At 36.7% G+C, this 27878-nt stretch overlaps 1 protein-coding gene across 1 annotated transcript in view; it reads left to right on the forward strand.

Annotated features, from left to right (window-relative positions):
* The first annotated feature begins 1162 nt into the window (after nt 1–1162).
* The window catches only part of yrt (erythrocyte membrane protein band 4.1-like yurt), an 86764-nt gene continuing 60048 nt past the window's right edge, over nt 1163–27878 (forward strand). The window contains exons 1-2 of the mRNA XM_089087512.1: nt 1163–1383; nt 9477–9624. Of these exons, the coding sequence (XP_088943638.1) occupies nt 1213–1383; nt 9477–9624 (319 nt within the window). The 5' untranslated portion in view covers nt 1163–1212. The remainder of the gene's footprint in view (nt 1384–9476; nt 9625–27878) is intronic.

The following is a 27878-nucleotide window of genomic DNA, read 5'->3' on the forward strand; positions in this document are numbered from 1 at the left end:
TTAGCCCTCCCCCTGGGGACTTCGGGGGATTAAGTCATCCTAAAAGACATATTCATTATATTTTCGACCATGCTGAACAAAATGGCTATCTCAAAATTCTAATCGGGTGATTTTGGGAAAAAAGAAGCGTGGAGAGGGCCTAGCTGCCCTACATTTTTTTGGGTCACTTTAAAGCGGCACTAGAACTTTTCATTTCCGTTCCATTGAGCCCTCGCGCAATATTCTAGGACCACTGGGTCGATACAATCACCCCTGGGAAAAAAAAAACAAAAAACAAATAAACACGCATCCGTGATCTTTCTTCTGGCAAAAAATGCAAAATGCCGTATTTTTGCAGATAGGAGCTTGAAACCTCTACAGTGGGGTTCTCTGATACCCTGAATATGATGGTGTGATTTTTATTAAGGTTCTATAACCCTTAGGGGGTCTTTCCCCCTTTTTTTTAAAATCAGCCAAATTTTCTCAGCCGCGTAACTTTTGATGGGTAGCACTAAACTTGATGAAAGTTATATATTTGAAATCAGCATTGAAATCTTTTCTTTTGATGTATCTATTGGTATCAAAAACCTGTTTTCTAGAGTTTCGGTTACCATTGAGCCAGGTCGCTTCTAACTTACAGTTCGTTACCACGAACTGTTTGATTCTACTTGTAAATATGACAAAAAAACTTGTTAACTGAGACCAATTACACATTTTTGGAGGATATTGCACTTCCAGCATAAAAATTTACTTACCAACACAGACATGTTAATTGCGGTAAATTCTAAATAAAACTACATAAAATCGCACATTCCTCTGTTAGTTAACAAAAGTTACAATCATTCCTTTAAAAAACATACAAACTGTGGAATGATAAAGAATGACACTGTCATTGTTGTTTATTTCAAAGTTTCAGGAGCATTCATTAGCTCCGTCTTATGAGTCATTGGATTTCATAGGTTATTGTTCTTTTTCTGGAAGATTTGGAAAACTTTTTTCTCTGTGGGATCTTTTCTGTTGGTCATTCACGAGTAGATGGCGAGAAAAGCTGAAAATACTGGAAAATTCCGAAATATCGTTTTCGATATCGATATTTACGTTTCGATATTAGATATCGATATTTCGTCCGATATATCGATATATCGATATCGTTATCGAATATCGCCCAACACTAAGTGAGGGCCAAAAACAAAATTTCAAAGCTGTATTTAAACTGTGGTTATACATTCCATTATGTTAAGGTTTCTAAGTAGACGTAAAACTAAGCAGCCTCAGTCTAACGGGGTAGTGAGAGGTGGCTTGCAGTCTTTTCAGCAAAGTATCCAACCTGTCAAAACAAACAAGAATTTGCTGGTGTGTAAAGTGATTGTCTTGGATGGAACTGATTTGACTGTTGAAGTCTCAGTAAGTAGTTCAACTAGCTTATTTAAATTAGGACCTTTTTTTAGCACTAAGAGATAAAATTCAACTTTACCTAGGGTGAAAAACCAGTATTCAATTGAGCAAAATTATGTAAAACTAAAACCCTTGCATCTTGTTACCAAAGAGGAATTGGGAAAATTGTACATAGGCTATCAGGGAAAAGCTAAAAGGTCAATATCTACAAAATCATATTATTGAGTTAGGACAAAAGTGAATACACCATTTGATGCCTTTTTTTATGCTGATTACAAATATAATAAGTATTTCTATTGGAAATGAGCTTCAGCCCCCCCCCCTATATAGGCCAATTACGGGTTCGGTTAGGTATAGCCTATATAGGGGGGGGGCTGAAATTCATTTCCGATAGAAATACTTATTATATTCGTAATCATCATAAAAAAAAGCATCAAATGGTGTATTCACTTTATTCCTAACTCAATAATATGGTTTTGTAGATATTGACCAGCTAAAAATCTAAGCTATGTAGGGTAAGACACCCAGTAGTTGGACACTTTAATCACTTTGAAAACTTTTTGACATTTAAACTTCTCTAATTACTTTATTATACCACCTAGAAACTTAATTTTTGTATCAAAAAATTTCTGAAGAATTTCTGAACAAGTAGGTTACTAATTCAAATAGTTTCTCTTGTACAATGCCTCCTATTTTTGAATTCACTAACAAGTGACAATTCTGCCTAAACTCAGACATACAAACAGCTCATTGCAAATTGGTTATTAAAATAGTATAAAAGATTCTGTCCAAGAATAGGCAGGTGGCCGACTACTGGGTGTCTTACCCTATCAGTATGGTTATTATCAAAAATGTTGAAGATTAAGTACTTGAAATTAGGCTATTAGTTTATTGACTTACCTACAAGGACCTCTTTTTGGAAAGATCAATTAGGCTATTCTATTTTGATGTATATATCCTTTTATTGTTTCACTTTTATTCACATATTAACAGAAACCTAACTTTCTTCTGATTCTAAAAATGCAGGCCTAATTTTTATTGCTTAATATTTAGGCTATTCTTTAAATCACAAATATTACATATATTCTTTTTTTTAAATTGCTTGTCAAAACAGAGACCATATTTTTATTTGATGCTGACAAATTATTAGTGAAAATTTGTCAAAGAAGGCTGGGTTCTTGTTACTGCCCTCACATTGCTTCAAAGAATTACTGATAAGCAAAGCAAATCAGTACACCTCAAGCAAGCTTGTCCCCAAACCAAGAACACTTTTGATAATAACAAAAGAGATTAAGAGGGAAATCAACTGTAAAAGCAGACAATTGAAGAAATATAAAAAACACCACTCCCCTGAAAATAGAGAGAAATATTCCAAAAGCCAGAACAAACTTAAAAACTTGACGCAGGCCTTGCACACAAGCTTTGAATCCAAACTTGCTGATGATGCCAAGACAAACCCAAAGAAGTTTTGGTGGTAGGCCTATGTCTCTAGCCATGACCACAATAGACGGTGTATAAAAAAACTGATAACAGAGCAAGGTGAAGAAACTATAGACACTAACAAGCTTGCTGACTTACTGAACCTACAATTTGTCTCAGTTTTCACCACTGAACCAGATTGCCTTCCCCACCAAAATAGGATGTAAAAGCCCCACGTATTGCCTAAAGATGTCCTTAAACATCTACTGAAACTAGATGCTAACAAGTTGCCAGGACCCAATAATATACATCCCAGACTATTAAAAGAAACTGCAGAAGTGATAGCAGAGCCCCTCACAAGAATCTTCCAGACATTACTTATCTCTAGAGAGCTACCAGCAGACTGGAAAGTAGCCAACATAATGGTGGTATTCAAAAAAGCTTATCACATCAAATCTGAAAATTATCAACCTATTAGCCTAACTTCAGCTGTTGTTAAGGTACTTGAACATATAGTCAACAATTCAATTCTCAAACATTTAACCAAAAACAAGATCTTGTTGCCCAAGCAGCATGGATTCCAGACAGGAAAATCAATTAAAACAAACCTATTTGAATCATACAAAGAAATTACAAATCTGATTGACCGAGGACATCCAGTCAACCTACTGCTGCTGGACTTTGCCAAGGCTTTTGACAAGGTACTGCACATTTGATTGCACTCTAAATTATCTGCCTCTGGCATCAATTCAGCTGTGATAGACTGGCTAATGAATTTCCTCTCCAACCACAAGCAGAAAGTCTGCTTATTTGAGATAGGTGGCCAGCCAATCTACTCCCATGAGACCATGATAATGAGCAGGGTACCACAGGAAATTGTACTAGGCCCAACCCTTTTCTTGATGTACATCAACAACATTTTCAATCATGTAGATATTAGTATGCTGATTGCTGATGTTTGCTGATGATGCCAAACTGTTTGGCATTGCAAATTCACAGACCATCCAACATGACACAGACAGGCTACAGGATTGGACTCAAGACTGGCTCCTTCAATTCAATACAATCAAATACTGTATTTTGCACCTTGGACCTAACAAACCAATGGAAACCTACTCAATTTACAATCCCATAACAAAAAACAATTGAGCATCTAGAGAATAGAGAAGAAGAAAATGACCTTGGTGTCATCATTAATGACAAGTTGAAGATCCACATCCAGCATGTTGCTTCCTGTGCAAATTCCTGCCTTGGCCTATTAAAACAGACCATCAGTAGCCAAGAGGCAACAATATTCATAAAATTATATAAAGCTCTTTTTTTTATCAGACCCCATCTCAATTTTGGCATGTGCCTTGCAGGTCCTTCTTATTTGCAAGATGTAAGACTCATTGAAAATGTTCAGAGGCAAGCAACAAAGTGCATGAAAAGCCTAAAATCAACTTCATATAAGGACCACCTCAAGCAACTTAAGCTATATACCCTTGTCTACAGACACATGCATAGCAATATGATGCTGACTTACAAACTTTGAGAAGAAAACTCTACCATCTTTAGCAGCAGTCATAGCACTAGCCATCATTGCACAAGAGGACACTCCAAGAAGCTGCAAAAGTTAAGCTCCCAATTGATAACTCATTAAATGTACTTCTCAAGAAGAGTCATAAACCACTGGAATCAGTTGAAGGACTCAACTGTCAGCATTCCCTCCATCCAGTCTTTCAAATGCCACCTTGACAAGGAGTGGGAGAAGAGGCAGTGGAGGTTCAATTGGGAGTTGTCAACTCAAGAGCACTACAGGTCCAGAAGACCTTAAAGCTCTCAAATGGATTAAGGTGATTGCATCTTGCTATAGGCTAGTAAAATAGGGGTGGTCCAAAAAGCCATTGCTATTTTTCCAGAATGCTAAAGAAAAGTGGTCTTTCCCAAAAAGAAGTCTTTGGACATCCATCACATGGTTAATATGGGAGTAAAGTTCATCTGTGATGCAAATGGATGTTATATTTAGATTGAGGATGCAATTCTAGGTATATTTACACACTAGGTGGGTGAGGGTATATATTCTGTGAATATATAGGCTCTAAGAAATTCATGAGTTTCTTTGAAAAACTGGAGAAACAGGCAAAGAAGTGAAGATAAAGGCTCTCCCCCAGCAAAATGTGTTAACTCAGGTTATTCTACATATTATGGAGTGAGAATTATTTTCTTAATATGTTTCCTTTTGTCCAGCTGAACTCCTAGGCTTAAAATACTGGTTGGGTAATTTTAGATTTGTATATATATACACTGTCAAATTAGCCATCTGGTGGTATCCCAAAGTCTTTTACCCTACTTTTGGCTATCTTGGAAAGGCGTTAGATTAGGAAAATGAAACTTTCAGAGATGGGTCTACAGGCTAAAGTATGTCCTGGGAAGGTATTCTGAATTACCTACCTTCAGTCCTTCTCCCTCTAGAGGGTCCTGACCTTTAAAAATCTGTGTGTTATAAAAGTGAAACCTTTGCAAAATATATCTACTGCTCAAATGAAGTACAACAAAATTGTTTTCACTTTCACAACTTTGCTTAATCCCAATTTATAAGGTTTTAAAGATATGCAAATACATTTCCTAAATTAAAAAACAACAACTTTGATATGGCTTAAAATTCTACACAAATATCAGGAATTGTATTGTCAGGACTAAAGCCAAAGAAAAAGAAACTGATAACTGAAAATTAAGGTATAATGTTTTTGTGTCAGAATTTCAATAGGTCATATTGGCAAATTTCAGGACCCTCTAGAGAGAGAAGGAGTGGTGGTAGGTACTTCAAATACCTTCCTGGGACATACTTTTGCCTGTAGATCCATCCCTGAAAGTTTCATTTTCCTAACCTAACCCCTTTCCAAGATAGCCAAAAGTAGCTAAAGTAGAATTTTACTGCACTAAGATATTTCTTCAAAGATTATTGTTTTTTCAACTCATCTTTGATCTAAGATCTTACAGCTCACTGATGTTGGCAAAAAGTGTGAAAGATGCTATCTTTCTACCATACAGAACAATGATAAGAGAACTTTGATGATATGCTCATCATTGTTCTCAGACTGCTGATCAGAACAGAAGGATGAAAGACATTTGCATTAAAAAAAAAAGATATAAGATATTAGTTCAAAGATTTCATTTTCAAGCATTTTCTGACAAAAGATGTAAGCTCTTAGCACATTGATGAGTGAAAAAGCAGCCCTGTTAGCAACAAGCATGAAAGATGCCGTCTTTCTGCCATATAGAACAATGATGAGAGAACATTGATGATATGCTCATCATTGTTCTCAGACTGCTGATCAGAGCAGAATGATGAAAGACTTTTGCATAAAAATGACAAAAGATATACTTACAGGAACAGTGCCTCTTACTAGGATATCATATCCTGTTGTGGCACTCTCTAATCTTGGCTCAACATAGTGCACAAAGTCATATCACTTTTGTATGTTATGTATTATGAATAAACACTTCTTTCTGTAGATGCTTGTCAAGACAGTTTTTGAAGCTGTTTAGAATTGGTTCTGACACTACTTTGGGTAACAAGTTCCAGTCTTTAACTGCTCTAACTGACCAGAAAGAAGATCTCTGTCTATTTGTGTCTGTTTGTTTCTGGATTATTGCAGAATTACCCCTAGTATAGACATTAGTCTGAGTACAGAAGAATTTTTCAAACTTGGTTCTATCTAGATCATTTCTCAATCAGATCCAGATTTGTAAATCTGGGCCAGGTCCCCTCTTTTTCTTCTATAGTTTAGGCTTGGTAGCTTCATTTGTTTCAAGTGCTCTTCATATGGTATTTCTTTTAGTCCAGGGAGTTGTTTAGTGGGATGTCTCTGCACCTTCTCAATTTTGATAGCATTGCCAATGTATGAGGGACCTCAGACTATGTTTCCATACTCAATGGTTTGTTGCACAAGGGCTTTGTAGAGTCTAGTGAAGGTTTTAGTGTCTAAATGCCTAATTAGACCAACCAGCCTGCTTGCCTTATTTGCAATGAGATCTGTGTGTTGGTGGAATTTCAGCCCTAAGTCTATAAAGATCCCCAAGTCTAATATAAGATCTTTGTTTACTTTTAAGTATTTTCTGACAAAAGATGTAAGATCTTAGCACATTGATGAGTGAAAAATCGCCCTATTAAAGGTTAAAGAGTATATAAAGTGTAGGGTGGAACTAATTTGACTGTTGAAGTATCATTAATTAATCTGACTAGCTTATTTAGCCTACAATAAAGGGTAAAGAATATTGAGATAGCTCTGGAATAGACATACACTACACCTAATTTTAAGAATGAAATTACATCCTGAATCCTAATTTAACATTCATTTTTATTGTAATTTATGGTTAAGGTAGCTTATCCTACTAGTTTCCATGCACTCTAAGACTTATCTGGGTAAAATTCGACTTTAGCTACTTTTGACTATCTTGGAAAGGGGTTAGGCTAGGAAAATGAAACTTTCAGAGATGGGTCTACAGGCTAAACTATGTCCTGGGAAGGTATTTTAAAGTACATATCTCCACTCCTTCTCCCTCTAGAGGGTCCTGACCTTTTAAATCTTTGTGCTATAAAAGTAAACCTTGCAAAATAGATCTTCTACTTAAATGAAGTACAACAAAATTGTTTTCAACTTCACAACTTTGCTAAATCCTAATTTACAGTGTTCTAAAGATATGGAATACATTTCCTAACTTAAAAAAACAAAAACAAAAAAACATTGATATGGCTTAGGATTCTTCTCAAATAACAGGAATTGCATTTTTCAGAACTAAAGCCAGAGAAAAAGAAACTGAAAATTACATAATAAAAAGTTTTTGTTTTTTTACCAACATAAAATGTTGTTTTGTAAAAATTTCAACTGGTATAGGCTTGTCATGTAGGCCAATTTCAGAATCCTCTAGAGGGAGAAGAAGTGGAGGTAGGTACTTCAAAATACCTTCCTGGGATATACTTTAGTCTGTAGACCCATCCTTGAAAGTTTCATTTTTCTAACCCAACCCCTTTCCAAGATAGCTAAAAGTAGCTAAAGTAGAATTTTACCCTTATTTGGGTATATCTGTAGAAATGATGGCATTGAGAAGGAAATAGTATAAATTTACAACCACTCCTGGTCATAAAGAGGCATGTTAATAAAACAGTTCTTACTTCTTAATGTGCAAAATTATCCTAGTTAACATATTTTCCAGGGGGAGCACCTTTATCCTTACTATTTTCCTTGTTTTTCAATCACATTTTGCAATATTTTGTCTAATCTTCAAGTCTTGAAAATTGTTTATAAAATAAACACATAAGAGCCATCTAGCTAATCTAAGCTAACCTAAATTGATTAATATTAGCCTATTTAAATTTTTTTGGTAGATGACAGTGATGGTGTTTAAATTTCATGGTACTTATCAGTTAGCTGGAACACACGTGAGAAGGGAAGTTTTGTTAATGCTAATGAAATAAAACAAAATAGGATGCAAATAGAATAGTTTAGAAACAAATTTGGGCTGTATATTTGCACATTAGGGTAGGGTGTGGGGATAAAGCAAGAGATATATTAATTATGTAATCTAACCTAACCTAGCTACCAAACACCAAAAAACTGGGGTTTAGTCCCCCTAAACCCCAAAAAACTAAAGTGTAAATCTTTGTCACAGAGTGAGCAACACCTCACTAGTGTTATCATACCACTATAGCCTACAATGCATTCTAACTAGAATGAACACCATGTAATAAGTCCAGATGCTATACAAAAAATCTTGAGTGTTCCAGCTAACCAATAAGTACCACTTTCATATATAAAATATTTGAAAACAAATAAATACAGTCAAATATGTTTATTTTTCACAATTTTGTTTAAAAACAATTGTACAACATTGAAAAATTCTGTTTTGCAAGGTTTAATGTGTAACACAGAGATTGTTAAAGGTCATCAAAGGTCAGTGACCTCCAGAGGAAGACAATGTGGATACAGTGCTTCAAATTATCTTCCAGGACATTACCAAGTCTCTGGATGCATTTCTTAGAGCTATATTCACCTAACTCAACTGCTTTGCAAAATAGATGGAAGGCCTCAAACAAAAAAGTTGCAGAATTTTGTTGTTTTGGTTTTATGTTTTCAGTAAAGTACTAATGAAAATCAATTACAAATTAAAAAAAAGTTTCTCTGATGAAAGTAACAAGTGAAGAGAACTAAAATTGCAATAAAATTTTTGGTAAATAAAACAATTTAGAAAAAATTACTGATTTCATGGCCAGTAAAAAAGTGTTGCAAGCTTTTTAAATTGATCTTTTATTTTCTGCAGGCTATTTAAAGATTTTTTTTTCACAATCCTGTTTTCTTGTGTTGGATATGTGTTTTTTTTCTTGGCTGAACTGTTGTGTTTCAAAACTTTTTTTTTCTGAAAGACACTTTCTAAGAATTTGTTTTCCAAAAGCTGTGTAAAAATAAGTCCTAAACACTTACCCGGAAGAAATGTGATACTTATAAAATATTTGCAGCTTCAAATGAATTGATTTTTTTCAGTAACATAAGTTTGGAGCAGTATAAAATTCTTGATCACCACTAGACAAAAAGAAAGTATTTTTTTTTTTTTTGAAAATTATTTTAGCAGTAACTTGTTAAAAAGGCTGTTTATCAAAAGTTATTCTACTGATAGTTTGACTAAATGGGATTCTCTTTCAGAAAAAAGCTTTAGGAAGTGACCTTTTGGAGCAGGTGTTTTATTCTCTTGACTTGACAGAAAAGGATTATTTTGGACTCCAATACACTGATGTAAACCATGTTCAGCACTGGCTTGATCCTACAAAACTCCTGAAGAAACAAGTAAAAAGTAAGCTTTCATTTTTCAACTGGACCAACAATCCACTAGCATTCTCTGCTATATATAGAAAGCCACTTCTTATTTGGATTAAGAAGATTAGAAGACATTATGTACTCTCTTTTCTTCATTTGTCTTCTTATTAGTAAACATAAGGTGATTAGAAAAAACTTTTTTTTTTCCTTTTGCCTAGTAGGAATTTTAATTGCCTTTATGACTAGATCTGATGACAAAACAGACAATAAAACAACTGGGGATTTGGTCTCACAATCAAGTTTTCTGCTTTATTCTTTATTTAAAGGGTTGGGTGCTGCTCCCTCCCCCTGGTACCTTTAACTACCCATGAACAGATGAGTTTAAAAAGGGGAACATGGCATAATGCTTAGCATGACACAGTCAGTTTGCTTGTTTAAGGCTAATATATGCAAAAACAATCAGAAAAGGATGCATTAATTTTTTTTCTTCTGCTGATGTTTTCCTATGTACTCTATTGTTAGGTTAATATGTACCTTGAGGGGTAAACCTGCAACTGGTTGAGAGCCTCAAGAGAAACCAAGGATCCCAAACAAAATTTTTAGTTGTCAAACCCCCCAAAAAGAAACAACTTCTATGACTTGTAAATCTATGGAGTGTAATGAACAACTGAGCTCTTTATTATTTAACTTTGACAATGATGCTTGACTTTAAAATAGTTTATGTTAGGCTAATACAGCTTCATTAATTTTTTTTGCTTGTGAAGCTCAAAGAATCTATAACAAAAACTCAAAACTATTCTTATCTCTGAATGCACTAAAACCGCTTTGGTTATGGTATTATGCTTTCATTTTATTACATTAAATATATTAGCCTATCTGAGAGAGGGATTTGTATAATTTTGTATAATATTTGTATAATATATTTGTATAATTTAATATTTGTATAATTTTGTAAAATATTGTATAATAATTCACCAAACAAAGTGATTACACTTGTTTAGTAGTGACATTGCAATGTGAAAAAAAGACTCTGAATAGGTGGCAAATTTGCACTAATCTAAAAAAATAAGAGTACAATCCAGATAGCATGCCCCAATCAGCTCCACGAAATGCCTCCTGGACTACCAGACCAAAAATACTGATGCAATCCCCCCCACCCTTCTGTGTAAAGAATCATCCCTGTTTACTGGTACTTAGAAAAGATACACTATTCTTTTTAGTGAGTATAGTCTCTTTTTTCTAAGTACCAGTAAACGGGGATGATTCTTTATGCTTGATGATTTCAATACTACTGTTAAAAAAAAAAACTTGCCAAATTTATGCACAAAGTAGCCTAATGACTATATAGTAACACTGTGACTTAAATTTTGATATGCTGAAGGTTCGATTTCCTTATCCATGTGCATATATATGATCAACGTATCCATAATCATAGGGGTTGTGGAGTCATACCCAACATTTGACATGTTATTCCGTAGACAAAAGTTGGTAATGCTTCCTTTTTTGGTTATATTTGTATATGTGGTGTAAAACAATTATTACTAAACTAAGATATCTCCACAGTTGTATAAAGAAATCCATTAGGGGGTGAGAGGGGGATGTTTTCTTTTCATAACTCATTATCTCCAAAGTTTTAGTTCTGGTAAATTTATGCTATCTTTTCTTGTAATTGAGGGGTCAAGTTGACACTGTCAGGGGAAGTTTTTGTGGAAGGGGAGAAAGGAAGGGAAGGTGAGTTTGATTTTGTGTTAATCAGTGGGGGGGGGGGGGAGGGATTTCTAAAAGTGTACTATATGGTTTTTTTTTTCTATCTCAATCTGGCAGCTATTGTCAGTACTGGTGATGTTAATGCTCATTGTTATCAAAACTGGTGTAGGATATTGTTAGATACTACTACTACTACTACTAACAACTCATCGCAGCACCAAGCCGCCTGAGGCCAACACAGCTACGCACGATCCTCCTCCACCCCAATCTATTCAAAGCCTCCCTTTTTACACCCGCCCACGAAGTTCCCATTTCCTTTAAATCTTTCTTTATGACGTCCTACCACGCCAGACGGGGACGACCTGCTTTCCGTTTAGCCCTAGATGGTTGGCCGAAAAGAACAATCTTCGGCAATCTGTCATCCTTCATCCGCACAACATGCCCTAACCACCTCAACCTTTCTTTCATTATAGACCTAGAAAGCGGTATTGAACCACATTTTTCGTATAGCCTATTGTTTGAAATACGGTCAGTCAGCCGGGTACCCAGAACAATCCTTGAGAAATTTCTCTGGAAAACATCTAGCAATCTTTATCCGCTTTTTGGAGGGCCCATGCTTCAGAGCCATATTTGACCACTCTCATCACTGTAGCTTCCAATATTCTAATCTTGATTTGCAGATTTATTTTGCTATTCATCCAAACTTTTTTTAACTGCGAAAAAACACCCTGAGCCTTGGTTATTCTATTTTTTAACATCTTTACTGCTCCCACCGTCTTAACTAATAATACTACTAAAGTAAGTGAAGGTACCCACCTGATCAATCTTTTCGTTATCCAACGTCACCTTTTCATCTTCACTTATTCCTAGCCTTAGTGACATGGTCTTCTTAACATTAATTTTCAAACGAATTAGAGGACCCTGAACTCCCAAAACCTCTACAAGTTCATTCATTTTGCTCACACTTTCTCCTAGTATGCTTGAATCAACAGGATAACCTAAGTCCCTGAGATACTTTCCTACTCATTTAATTCAAGGGTTTCTCATTGCTTTTCCTTTGATTATTAAGACAAAGTCTATCAAAATAATCCATATAAAGGTGGATAGAACACAACCCTGCTTAACTCCTGATTTAATACAAATCCAGCTGCTAACCTCATTTTCTAGCTTAACCGCAGCAGTGTTATTCTCGTACATAGCACTAATTACTTTAATGTATTTGTCTGGTATAACATACAAGGATAAAACCTTTACTAAAGCCCCTCTATAGACAGAATCGAACTCTTGCTCATAATCTATAAACTGAGTACCAAAGGTGTTTGAATACTCAGGCACTTCTCAATTATTAACCTAAGAGTGAAAATTTGGTCGACACATCCTCTACCTTTTCTAAAATCGCACTGCTCTTCTCTTAAAACTTTGTCTACGGCATCTCTCAGTCTAAAAAGTATCATATTACTAAGCAATTTACTACCTACAGAGACCAGACTAATCCCTCGATAATTACCACACTCTCTTTTATCACCTTTCTTGTACAGTGGTTTAATTAAGGTTTTCCTAAAATTTTTAGGTACTACCCCTTTTTAAAAAATCATATTTATAATCTTCAGTATCTTATTTCTAACCTCAGAGCCACCATATTTAATAAACTCATTTGCCACACTATCAGCACCTGGAGCCTTATTATTTTTTAATCCTTTTAGTACTGTTGCTAATTCCTCCTCACACAACAAATCTTCCTTCACATCCAAGGTATTATAGACTTTTTCCTTTTCCTCTATATTTTTTCGTGCAACTCTATCTCGGTTAAGCAAGTTCTCAAAATGTTCGGCCCATCTCGCTTTAGCTTTTTCCATATCGCTAATTGCCACCCCATTCCTATCTTTAACTGGGACAAGTCCGGAATGACTACTCCCTCTCAATTTTTTAACGTGCCAGTACAATATTTTACTATTATGCCATCTAGCTGCATCTTCTAAATCCTCGGCAATTTTATCCATGGCCCCCACTTCACACCTTCTTACAATGCTTTCTCCCCTTTCTTTACATTTCTTTTGTTTTCATGCGATCTATCACTCAGATAATTCTTGTACAAGTCCTTTCTCCTTTCTATTAAACATAAAGCTTTTTCACTAATATTCTTAGCTGCAGTTCTAGCTCTCTTCCCTAGTACACCTTCAGCAACTTCACAAATTATTTTTCTAAAATTATTCCAACCATCTTCCACATTATCAAATTTTAAACTCTCAAGTTTAGTATTCAACTGCTCCTGGAAAGTTTCTCTCAAATTCTCATCCTGGAGTCTACCAACATCATAACTTCCCTGGAGGTAGTTATCCTTCCAATATTTCAGCTTTAAATTAACCCTAGACACAACTAGATGGTGGTCTTTACTTTTAACATCAATAACAGGACTCCTATATATCCTAATACCTTGTATTGATCCTGCAAGTCTTCGGTTTTCTGTAACATAATCAATAAGGTTTGCTGCATTACCGTCACATGAATACCATGTTATGACCATGTTATGAGCCATTTTATGACCAAACACCGTATTGGTTATGACTAGATTGTTATACCTACAAAATTGCAAAAGTCTGTATCCATTACTATTTTCTTTTCCTACGCCAAATTTACCTAACCTAGTATACCATCTATCCTTATTTCTACCAACCTGGGCGTTAAAATCTCCCAGTAATAACATCATATTTCTACCTGGGACCTTGTCTATTTGCTCCTGTAACTGTAAGTAAAATTCATCTGAGTCACTAGTATCACCATCAGTCGGTTCTACAGCGGCGTATACTACTATAACTGATACCCCGAACTTTCTAGTCATAAAATGAGCAATTAGTATTCTGTTATTAATACCTTCCCAGCCTAAACAAGACTTAGCAGCGTCCTTATTCATCATGAGCCCTACTTCCTGTCTATGTACCCCATCCTTCCTGCCTGAGTAAACAAATTCTATATTTAGATAAATTCTATATCTATAACAGTTCTTGTTCAGCTCTTGTCCTGTGAACATCAATCCAAACAAATAGCATTTGTAAGTGACAAAAAGGATTATTTATTACGCAACCCAAGTATATTTCATAAGGAATGTAAGTGATTGCAATTCCTGACTTAGATTCAGTATGAGATTATCTTTTTAGATTTTGAAATCTCATTAATTCAGTGACCTTGAAAACAATTTCTCGGACTACTAAGCTGTAACTCCACTGTGACGTCACTGCCTGCTTGATTGGATAAAGTTTATATTGGCGACGGTTTTTGGCATTGATTTGGTGTGGATTTTTGTCTATTAAATATTATTACCTTAAGTGCAATTATGAAATAATGGGTGACTCGGATATTATTTTAAATCCAATATTGAATTTTATTTCTCGATCGATGATCGATGGTATCAAAGTAGAAACAATAATTGCTAAGTCGACAAGCTTTTTCAGTCATGAAACCATTCTAAAGGCAAAGGAAGTCTTACATCTGTTGCTAGAAATTGGAACACGTTTAATTAGATGCCAAAAAGACGATGAAAATGTCCTTGACATTTGTAAGTGGTTATCTACGGCATCGAAAGAAAAAAACGTAAGATCCCGAAATTCGTGATCTACTCACCGTGCAAAATTCCAACAATTGGTGATGCGATCGTTGCAACATTAACCTATCGCATGAATGAACTTTCCCGTAAAATTGACAGTTTGTCTGAGCTAAATAAGCAACATTTCGCAGTACAGGCAACTTCTGCCTGGCCCTCTTCCGCTCAGTCGTCTTGTGCCAAGGACCAATTCAATCCTCCTACCTATGCTGTTGTGCTAAAAAATTGCCCGTCCAATCTTTCATCTCGACTATTAAGGAAAGATTTTATTGATAAAATATGTCCGGAAGCTGCAAACGATATTTCAGAGGTGAAACGTCCTGCATCAGGATAGAAAATTGTCGTAAAAAGTAAACCCGCTGCCTCCTCAGTTGCTGACCAGATGAAAATGTTCCAACCTGACCTTTCAGCCTCTGTTAAATCTCCCGCCTTCATGGGTGTAATAAAAGGCGTTCCGACAGAAATGAATCAAAAAGATCTAGAAAAAATTATTCCAAAGTGTGTCAAAGCTTTGCAGTGTGGCAAGTCACGTGTCTACAAGATTTATTTTGAACAACGGAGTGATCTCGATTCTTTTCTGAAAAATTCTGTGAAGGTGGGTTATGAGAAGTTAATTGTCCAGAATTTCATATTCATACCTAGACGGTGTTTCAGATGCCATCGGCAAGGACATTTTGCTGCTGATTGTAAGAACGCAGAACTGTGCTCTCGCTGTGGTTCCTCGGAGCACTCTTCCACAAGGGATAATCCATGTGTTCGGAACTTGTTTTGCATTACATGTAAAGAGTTTAATCACACATGTTACAGTATCAAATGCCCTGGCAACGCTCAAACCCATAAACGGGCAGCTAAGTAGATTAATGGATATTCGTTTTCTCTCTTGGAACATTAATGGTGGTCTTATAAAAAAAAAACCTATTCTTGAAAATATACTTCATAATCATGATATTCTTTGTTTGCAGGAACATTTCCTGACCAACCACAGCCTTAGTTTACTTGACATTAGTACCACTTTCAAAACTTTCTCGGTTCCAGCTAAACGTAGTGCTTCTAAAGACAGAGCTTCCGGTGGTATTCCTACTTATGTAGCACCGAATCTTAATTCTAGTGTTTTCTTTTCTTGTGATAGTTTTTTAGCTGTTCGAGTAGTTGAGTGCGTAATAATAAATGTTTATTTACCCACAGATTACAAAGATGAAGATTTGGAGAGAGATTTCGCTTTTGCAGTTAGTAAACTTAGCTCTTGTCTTCGTGATGTCCTTAAACTGAAAATCCCATGTTTGATCGTAGGTGATTTTAATTGTGATTTAAACTGCGGGTTGTCTTCAGCTTCTATCCATGCTTCTTTACTATTAGGAATATTTGGTGATGATTTTAAAGTTCAACAGAAATCTGCTCAGTTTACTTACATTCATTCTTCCTCTTGCACATCTAACCTCGACCATGTTGTGTCATATAACCTTGATATACCTTGTGTTGAGGTAGTTTCCAATTTTCAAGTTTCAGACCATCTTCCTATTGCTTCTAGTTTCAAACTAGAAGCCTCTCAGATTCCAGTGTTACAGGCTTATACTGTTCACCGGCACAGGTGGTATACTTCTCGCGATTGGAATAAAATTGACACATCTCAGTACATCGAGATTTCAGATAGTATCCTAAACAAGATCCGAGTTCCATTTCATCTTCTGCAAAAGTCTTCTAATAAAGACATTAATGAGGTTAGAATAACTCTTGATATATACTCCGCAGAAATCTGCCATGCACTTTTGTGTGCTGAAAAAAGCGCAGTTCCTCTTAAAAAAATACGTGTTGGTACCCAAGTTCCCGGGGGGTCAGAAAATCTAGTGTTGTCTAAAGCTTGTGACCGTGCTAAATTTTGGTATAATTTATGGAGAGATTGCCTATGCCCCCGTCAAGGAATAGTCAATGAATTGAGAAAAATGACAAAAAAACGTTTTGCTAAGGAACTTGCCCTTCATCGAGCTAAAATGCAGACACTTTATTCCGAGAAGGTCAGGAATTCACCTGATCTTCTGTGGAAGCTATTACCCCGTACTATCTCCTCCAATTTGCCAGACCCGAATGACATTCCATTGTCCGAGTGGATATCCCATTTTTCAAATGAATTTTCTGAGCCTGATCACTAAAACAGGAGTCACAATTTTGTGACGAGCTCTGCAAATTCATTGATGAATCTCCTAACCGTGATTTTGTTATTACTTGTGATACTATTATAAAAGCCATATCCCAACTTAAAAAGAAAGTGTCTTGTGGGATAGATAAGGTGAGCACTCTACACATCATTAATGGAAGTTATCTATTGGTGCGTCACCTCAGCCTTCTCATGCAAATGATATTTGTGACAGGTATTGTTCCGTCCTCGTTCTGCATTGGTCATCTGTCTCCGATTCCCAAAAAAGGGAAATCTGAGCGGCTATGTTCCTCTTTCCATCCCATCACCGTATCTACTACAACATGCAAACTTTTTGAGCTTCTTTTTCTTGAAGAGTTAAGACAAAAATGTTACGTTCCCCCATATCAGTTCGGTTTTCAGGCTTATCTTGGCTGTTTTCATGCTCTTACAGCAGTTTTTACTGCCCTCGCCGACGCTGAATCTTCGGGAGAAAGTATGATCCTTGCCGGACATGACGTTAGACGAGCGTTCGATTCCTTAATTCATTCTTCCATGCTTCTTCATATGGCAAGGCGAGGCGTCAACCGATCAGTTGTCCGTGTTCTCAGGGATTTATATAGGAACCTAAAAGTGCGTTTAAAACTTCCATCCCGTTTTTGCCTGCAGTCAGCTCTTCATCCTTCCCTATATAATTGCATTAATTCTCGTGTGAGGCCAAACTCTTCGATTCCCTCGAATATGCTTGTGAATCTTCAATACCCCATCCTTGTTAAGAAAGGGACTAGACAGGGAGCTATCACTTCCCCTACCCTGTTCAATAATAGTGTCCTGGAAGCGCAGGCAAAGTGTCTTCCTTCATGTATTCTTGGGAGAATAGATATGTCTCTTATTTGTTATGCTGATGACATCTTGAATGTCAGCCATACAATCCAGCGCATTGAGCAGAATTTCAAAATCCTCAAAGATGAATATTCAAAAATTGGTCTGTCTTTTAATCCTGAGAAATCCAAAGTTATCCTTTTCAATTGGCGAAATCCCTCTACTCCTCTTATAAATATGGACGGTTCTCTGGTTAAACCCTCAGACCATATTACATACCTGGGCCTCCCAATTGGCACATCTATAGGCCACACACGTTGTTTGCTGATTTCTCACGTTGAGCATAAAATTAGCATTTCTTACGCTGTAATTGTAAAAAGCAAACTACGTTTCAACCGTTATATTCTAGCATCCATTTACAACGCCACAGCCCTTCTTCATCTGCTTTACATTGCTCCTTTCTGGAAATTCTTTACAGTTACAGATAAAAAGTACCTACGATCAATCTTCTTCAGATTTGCTAAATATCTTTTACATTTGCCCCCTTGGACAAGAAACCGTAAAATCATTCATTTGTATAAGCTAGCTGACCCTAAAATTAGCATTGATAAATCTTTATCCCGTTTTCAAAGTAAGTTTAATCATCCATGGTCAACAATTTGTTCACAATATTTTTTTTATATTAATGTAATGCATATAGTCACTGTTTGTATTAATGTAATGAAGAGTTTTCTTTTGTCATGTGTTTGAATTTTTAATTGTGTGTTTGTGTCCTTCTTTTTCTTTTTTTTTTTTCTTTTTTGTTTTTTTAGTGATTAATCCATCTATTTTAACTTTTTTACATTTTTTTGACGGGCAATAAATGAATAATAATAATAATAATATCACCTAATTTCATGCTTCCTACCCCTGGGATATGAGTTTCTGAAACTCCTAATAAATCCAGTTCGAATCGTCTGAATTCGTCAGTCAAAATGTCGATACGATCGTCATTTTTTAATGTCGTAACATTCCAAGTTCCAATTTTCATGTTCTTTAAATCATTGAAATTTTTTTTCGCCTCAGGAAAAGCAATGATCCCGGATACCAGTGCAGGACGGGGACCACATATCTTCTCAAGTCTACACCGAAGTGCTTAAGCCGGCTTAGAACCGGACAGCAAGAAGTCCCTGGAACCTCCATGAATGGAGGCCTTATGCAATCCTGGGCCCATCTTGGTCACAACATGGTTTTCAGCACTTGGCGATGCTCTTCTATCAACAAGAGTCGAAACCCTGCACAGACAATCTCAAGCCTATTACCTCCGACTCATTATATATTCATGCCTACAAATATTACGCTACTACGGGGAGGCAACCCGTAATAGATAAATTAGCTAGGAAGAGGTTTTTCAGCCCAAAGACGCTCATCAAAACATACCAATCCCAGAAGAATTGTCCATTAGTCAGAATCCCGTGTGAATGCTGTGTCGTTTACAAAGCTGTAATGTCCTCGAGGGTTGCCACTCCTCAAGTGGGAATAGAGTTGACCACAAGGTCCCATGTCTCGAAGGTGTTCCAAAAAGGTTAAAACAATCCTTTTCAGAGGTTTTTGTCCATAGATATAGACCTTACGCCTTGTCGAAGTTGTTCTCCAATATAGGATCGTCCCGCGATGGTGTTCTGCATCACCATGCAATTTAACCTATTACTGGGGGAAGGTTTGCAACTCATGGAACTTGTGGACAAACCAGTGGGCCCTTTTGAGTGTACATTTGAGGGGCCTTCTTCCTCCTCCGCCTGTATTTATGACCCCGGGCAAGGTTGCCCCAGATTCTATTATGGACCCCCAGGGACAAGGTCCCTCCTTGGTCCGTGCCTCCTATGGAGGTACCCTACATATCTGTAGAGCGTTCCCCTATCGCCACCTGGGGACACGCTGAATGGCCTGGGGGAGGCCAGATAAACGGATCACTTTTGTTTTGCAAAGCCATAACTCAGTGACATATTTAACCTACTACTTATAAATATACATAACTCACTGACTAGGCCTATATAAGTTATATACAGAAATATATAACTCAATGACATATTTAACCTACTACTTATAAATATGTGTAACTCACTGAGTAGGCCTATATAAGTTATATACAGAAATATATAACTGAGTGACATATTTAGCCTACTACTTATAAATATTTTTAACTCACTGACTAGGCCTACATAAGTTATATACAGAAATTTATAACTCAGTGACATATTTAGCCTACTACTTAAAATATGTGTAACTCACAGACTAGGCCTGTATAAGTTATATACAGATATATATAACTCAGTGACATATTTAGCCTACTACTTATAAATATGTTTAACTCACTGACAACGCCTATATAAGTTATATACAGAATATATAACTGAATGACATATTTAACCTACTACTTATAAATATGTGTAACTCACTGACTAAGCCTATATAAGTTATATACAGAAATATATAACTCAGTGACATATTTAGCCTACTACTTATAAATATATGTAACTCACTGACTAGGCCTATCTAAGTTATACACAGAAATATATAACTGAATGACATATTTAACCTACTACTTATAAGTATGTGTAACTCACTGACTAGGCCTATATAAGTTATATACAGAAATATATAACTCAGTGACATATTTAGCCTACTACTTAGATAATCATGTCAAAAATAATTATAAATATTATCTGGCCTTTAGTGGTGTCAGTGTATCGGAGAACAGGGCGAACTTGGACACTTTTTCGTTTTCCAAGTATAATTAAGTACTGGATTGTCATAAAATAACTTATTATGGGCTGTTAGAATGGTAAAAGTCTGGCAAATAATGGTAATTTTTTAGATTTTTTAGAGATCACCCTGAAGCGTGAGTACCATGAAAGTAGGACTTTGTCAAGTGTCCAGTTTCATCCTGTACACCGGGTAGAATTGGACAGGCATTGGGCAACCTTGGACAAGACAGTTTTAAGCAATTAAACTTTATTAAAATACAGTATATTCCCATAGAATGATACATAATCACTCAAAATCATATGTGAAACTCAAAATTGCACAAAAAATCTGCCAGGAACATTGCATGGGCATTTGGGTTTCAACTAGGATTGTCATTTTAAAGTGTACATCGAAAAATCATAACCAAAGACAAGCCCCTGAACTGCATGACCGGTTCCACCAGCTGAAGAGGGGACATGAAGCTTCAGTTCTATGTTGGTAATGTCTGTCATCTATATCAGGAATCTCAGGAAACATTAATTTGTCCCTTTGTTTCCAAAGAAAGTTAACCCTCACGAACTGCTTTCCTACAACAACAACAACTTTGCCAACATAATACAAATGGGCTTTCCTCTTTCCATACTCAAACTTGACAAGAACAAAGTCCTTGGCCTGAATGTCCTTGTCTACGTCATCCTTATCAGCCTCGTGCAGGTGTAGAGAATCGTCAGATGAACTATCGTCAAGTTCAACGTCACCACCACTACTTTCCCGTGGAGATTCAACTTGATTTCGTTTCTTGGCAGTGAGCTGCTTGGGCATAGGCTTTTTACTCTGCTTTTCCTTTCTCGCTCGTGCTTCAGCTTCTAAAGTATCTTTTTCGGGTGTATCGGTAAGAATACGAGTTCGACCTTGCTTTTTCCCATTCCTTCTGGGTTTTGTCATATCTGCTCTCGGATATGGTCTTACCGCTTCAGGATTTTGTTTTCCTTGCTTGCTTTTGGGACGAGAAGGTGGAGGAGGAGAGGAAAAGGGTATTGTTTCCATATTAAGCAACGAATCAACCAGGGGTGGACGATTTGTCACCTCAGCACATAGAAAGTCTAACTCAGAAAATACACTTCTGTTGAAGGGCAAAATTCCAGCTTTCGTGAAACCAACTGTTTTACAACAACTTTGCCAGCATAATACAAATGGGCTTTCCTCTTTCCATACTCAAACTTGACAAGAACAAAGTCCTTGGCTTGAATGTTCTTGTCTACGTCATCCTTATCAGCCTCGTGCAGGTGTAGAGAATCGTCAGATGAACTATCGTCAAGTTCAATGTCACCACCACTACTTTCCCCTGGAGATTCGACCACAACTACTTTCCACTAGAGATTCAACTTGATTTCGTTTCTTGGCAGTGGGCTGCTTGGGCATAGGCTTTTTACTCTGCTTTTCCTTTCTCGCTCGTTCTTCAGCTACTAAAGCATCTTTTTCGGGTGTATCGGTAAGAATACGAGTTCGACCTTGCTTTCTCACATTCCTTCTGGGTTTCGTCATATCTGCTCTCGGATATGGTCTTTCCGCTTCAGGAGTTTGTTTTCCTTGCTCGCTTTTGGGACGAGAAGGCGGAGGAGGAGAGGAAAAGGGCATTGGTTCCATATTAAGTAACGAATCAACCAGGGGTGGACGATTTGTCACCTCAGCAGATAGAAAGTCTAACTCAGAAAATACACTTCTGTTGAAGGGCAAAATTCCAGATTTCGTGAAACCAATTGTTATATTTTTCGGGTTGAACTTGCGAAGGAATGGTTCTTTGCAGAGCTGGGCAGTCTCATGAATCGTAATTCGTTCACCTGGATGGATCTGAAGCCAGGTGTTCAGTGATTCTCTCATCGCAAACTTGAATGGTCCGTAGACAGAGACGTCCAATGGCTGTAAGCAGTGGAAATAATGGGAAGGAAAGGTTAGGAGGTGGACCTAAAACGAACCAAAAACGAACAGAAATTACAATAAATAACCAAGTCAAACTCAAAACGAGCAGGGCGTGAGGGGGGGGGGGGTTATTGCCCTCCAATCACTTCCGACTATTTAAAAGGGCATTAGCCTTTTCAATTTCCAATCGAAGGAGCCCTTTTTGAAGTTTCTACAACAACGCTTTCTATAAAAACCTTATATGCCCCAGGGTATAATTTACAACCCTTGCCCTGAGGGTTGTGGGGGGGTTGTTATCCTCAGAGACATAATTTCCGGACCTTTCAACTACGTTGAATAGAATGATTATCTCATAATTTTGATTGGATGTGTATGGGGAAATGGGGCGTGAGAGGGGGGTTACTTGCCCTCCATTCCCTTTCGACTATTAAAAAGGGCACTAGCCGTTTCAAGTTCCAATTGAATGATTCCTTTTTGAATTTTCTATGACAACGCTTTCTATGAAAAAATAGCCTTATATGCCCCCAGGGCATAAATTACAACCTTTTCCCTGAGGGCTGTGGGGGGAGAGTTATCTCAAAGATATAATTTCGGGACCTTTCAACTACTTTGAACAAAATGGCTATCTCAAAATGTTGATTGGATGCGTTTGGGGAAATGGTGGGTGTGACAGGGGTGTTAGTTATCCTCCAATCACTTTCGACTATTAAAAAGGACATAAGCCTTTTAATTTCCAATCGAATGAGCCTTTTTGGAAGTTTCTACAGCATCACTATCTGTAGAAACCTTATTTGCCCCCAGGGTATAACTTACAACCCCTGCCCCGAGGGCATTGAGGGAATCATCATCCTTAAAGACCTAATTTTTAAAACTTTTAACAATGTTGAACAAAATGGCTATCTAAAACTTTTGATTGGATGTGTTTGGGGAAAAGGTTAGTGTGAGAGTGTAGTTGGTTATTCTTAAATCACTTTCGGTTATCAAAATGGGCACCAGCCGGTTGAATTCCCAATTAACTGAGCCATTTTTCAATTGTCAACGACAAAGATTTCTATAAAAACATTATATGCCCCAGGGCATAACTTACAACCCTTCCCCTGAGGGCTGTGGGGGGGAGTGTTATCTCAAAGATATAATTTCCGGACCTTTCAACTACTTTGAACAAAATGGCTATCTTAAAATTTTGATTGGATGTGTTTGGATAAATGGTGGGCGTGGAAGGGGTATTAGTTGTCTTCCAATCACCTTTGACTATTAAAAAGGGCACTAGCCATTTCAATTTTCTATCGAATGAGCTCTTTTTGAAGTTTCTACGACAACGCGTTCAATAAAAACCTTTTATGCCCCCAGGGCATTACTTACAACCCTTGCCCTGAGGGCTGGGTGGGGGGGGGGGGGTCACCCTCAAATACCTAATTTCAAGAACTTTCAACTACGTTAAACAAAATGGCCATCTAAAAATTTTGATTGGATGTGTTTGGGGAAATGGTGGGCGTGAGAGGGGGGTTAGTTGCCCTCCAATCACTTCCGACTATTAAAAAGGCCACTAGCCCTTTGAGTTTCTAATCGAACGAGTTCTTTGAAGTTTCTACGAAAACGATTTCTATAAAAAAACCTTATATGCCCCAAGGGCATAACTTACAACCCTTGCCCTGAGGGCTATGAGGGCTATAAATTTAATTGAGAATTGCAATCCTGAAAAGACGATCTCTCGGACAATAGTAGAAAGAAAAAAAAACTGATTGAATCAAAAGAATAGAAGAAGAAGAATCAAGCCGACAAAACAATTACACATCTTTTTCATGTTTTCTATCTTATTCCAAAAACTAAGAAAAGAATTAAAAACATAGCGTAAAACTTCTTTAAAATCCATACTAGCTATAGACTCTTAACAATTTTGTGCCACGAGCCAACAATTTTTCGAAGTATGTTCACACAAATGTTATCTTTAACATGATCAGCATAAAAATCCGATTCTTTTGATGTATCTATTGGTATCAAAATTCCGTTTTTTAAAGTTTCGGTTACTATTGAGACGATGCGCTCTTACTATACAGTTCGTTACCACGAACTTTTTGATTGTTTTAAAAATCAAATATCAAACAGTTCGTGGTAACGAAGAACGAACTGTAAGTAAGGAGCTACCCGGTGAATAATAACCGAAACGCTAAAAAACGGGATTTTGGTATCAATAGATACATCAAAAGAATCAAATTTAAATGCTGATTTCAAATATATAAGTTTCATCAAGTTTGGGTTCAATCCATCAAAAGTTACGCGCCTGAGACAATTTGGCTAATTTTCGAAACAAGGGGGAAAGACCCCCTAAAAGCTATAGAACCTTAATGGAAATTACACCGTCAGATTCAGCGTATCAGAAAACCCTACTGTAGAGGTTTCAAGCTCGTATTTGCAAAAATGTGGAATTTTGTATTTTTTGCCAGAAGAAAGATCACGGATGCGTGTTTATTTGTCTTTTCCAGGGGTGATCGTATCGATCCAGTGGTTCTAGACTATCGCGAGAGGGCTTATTCGAAAGGAAATTAAAAGTTGTTGTGTCTTTTTTAAACATTTTCTCAGGCTCGTAACTTTTGATGAGTAAGACTTTTGAAGACTAAACTTGATGAAACTAAAATATTTAAAATCAGCATAAAAATCCGATTCTTTTGATGTATCTATTGATATTAAAATTCTGTCTTTTAGAGTTTCGGTTACTATTGAGACGAGTCACTCTTACTATCTCTTACATTACCACGAACTGTTTGATAATAGAAAAGATGCAATTCCAATAGAACATACAAAGCAAGGTATACAGAATACCTTGTTCTTGTGAAACATTTTATGTGGACAGACATCAAATTTTTTAAAATAAATTAAAAAACATGGAATACAATAGATTGTTCTTTAAAATACAATCAAAAACCAGAAACTTTTTAATCAGCAGTAGCAGAGCATTTGTTTAATTTACCGCACCATAGTATACTTTTTACATAGTATATAGCCATCTATGGGGGACTAGCATCAATAGAGATGAAAGAGAAAAGAGATTGAACCCAATTATAATAGCTTAATTAAAACTAAGGTTTCAACCACAATCATAGGCAGCGCAATCGCGCTGCCTAAGTAAAGAACGATGTTTGGCACAATGTATTTTTTTCCCTTTAGACCAGGGCACTTCGTATCGAAGGAGTTGTCGTAGTGCCTTTTTTAATAGTCGAAAGTGATTGGAAGGGAACTAACACCCCTTCCATGCCCACGATTTCCCTAACACATCCAATCAAAATTTTGAGATAACCATTTTGTTCAGCGCTGTTGATTTCCAGATAGAAATTATGGTTTACAGTGAGAGAAGGAGGTCATACCTCAACTCTTGTTTGTAGTGATTTTTGTTCGTTTCAAGATTGATTTGCATATTTAATTTCAATTTAACTTGTTTTAAGATTTATTTATTAATTTATATTAATATCTACTGTATGTTTGTTTGCATTGATTGTTTATTTAATTTCTGTTCGTTTTAAGTTTCATTTATACTTCAATAAGGAAATATTTTTTTTAGTTTTAAGCTTGATTTTCATATTTAATTTAAACATTAATAGCTTTAAGATCTATTTATTCATTCATATTATTACTTGTTGTATGTTTTTGCTATGATTATTTATTTAATTTCTGATCATTTTGGGTTTCATTTATTCTTTAATTGTAATTTCTGGTCGTGTTGACTTTGAATTTTAAAAGGTATTTGTATCTGCTGTGCTTAAGTTTAAAATGGCCTTTAATTTTCTTTGAAAAACATATTTTTTGGAAGTTTTTTTAATTTGATTTTGTTCGTTTTTGATTGCAAAAAACTTCAAGTTTTGAAAGATTCCTTATTTCAAAATAAAGCTTTAAAAAAAGCTTTAAGTATCAAAACTGGTATCAAAGTAACAATATCAAAGTGAAAAAATGGGTTTGTGTCAACCTCGGAGTTTTTATTATTATCCCTTCTATAAGAACCATATATATCCCCAGGGTATAACTTACAGCGCTTGTCCCTGGGCCCTGGGGGGTGGTATCAACCCTGGAGTTTTAGTATTTGACTGCTGAAATATTTTTCAAAAAAATAGTCACCTCAAATTTTTATCGGATGGGTTTATCCATCCAATACACCCAAAGGCGTGGAGGGCGGGAGGGCCTATTTGCCCTTTGATGTTTTTTCACTCCGAGAAAAGGAGCTACAACTTTTAATTTCCATTCAAATGAACCCTCTCTGAAGTTTATACGAGCATCCCTTTTATAAGAACTGCATACGGCCCTAGGACATAAGTTACAATGCCTGCCCCCTGGGTCCTGGGGGGATGTGTTGACACCGGAGTTTTGTTATCTGACCTTTGAACTATTTTGAAAAAATAGCTCTCTCGAAGTTCTTATCGGATGGGTTCGAGGAAAATAGGGCGTTGAAAGGGGGGCTAGTTGCCCTCCGATCTCTTTTGACTCTTTAAAAGTGAAAGAGAACTTTCAATTTCCAATCATATGAGCCCTCCGAAGTTAATACGGTCATACCTTCGATAAGAACCATATATGCCCCTAGATCAATGCTTACAACGTCTTCTCTGGGCCCTGGGGGGGGTGTCGACACAGTAGTTTATTTATCTGACCTTTGAACTATTTTTAACAAAATGGCCATACTTATAGGAGTTTTTGTTATATCATCTTTAAACTATTTTTAACAAAATGGCTACCTCAAATTTTTTATCAGATGTATTTGGGGAAAAGGGTATTGGGGGGGGGGGGAGGGCAGTTGCCTTCCGATTACTTTTGACTCTTAAACAGGGTACTAGAACTCTCGATTTCCAATCGAATGAGCCCCCTTTGAAGTTTATACGACGACCCAAGTTTATACGACGACCCCTTCTATATGAAGTGCCTTTGCGAAAAAAATAAATAGAGTTTGGGGGAAGGCTAGCTGCCCTCTAATCACTTTTGACTTTTAAAAAGTGAATTACAACTTTCAATTTCCAATCAAATGAGCCCTCTAGGAAGTTTATACGAGCATCCCTTCCATAACAACCATATATGCCCCCAGGGCATAACTTACAACGCCAACCCACGGGCCCTGGGGGGCTGTTTCGACACCGGAGTTTTTTGTTATCAACTATTTTTTGAACTATTTTTAACAAAATGTCGATCTCAAAATTTTTACCCGATGCATTTAGGGCGTGGAGGAGGGGGGGGCCTAGTTGCCCTCCGATCTCTTTTGACTCTTAAAAAGTGAACAAGAACTTTCAATTTCCAATCAAATGAGCCCTCTCCGAAGTTTATACGAGCTTCCCTTCCATAAGAGCTATATATGCCCCTAGAGCATTACTCAACGCCTGCTTCCGGGCCCTGGCGGGTTCCGTCGACACAG

Source organism: Artemia sp. Qi Xiang Cuo, chromosome 1, assembly GCF_049724085.1.
Source record: "Artemia sp. Qi Xiang Cuo chromosome 1, ASM4972408v1, whole genome shotgun sequence".
Classification (NCBI taxonomy): Eukaryota; Metazoa; Arthropoda; class Branchiopoda; order Anostraca; family Artemiidae; genus Artemia; species Artemia sp. Qi Xiang Cuo.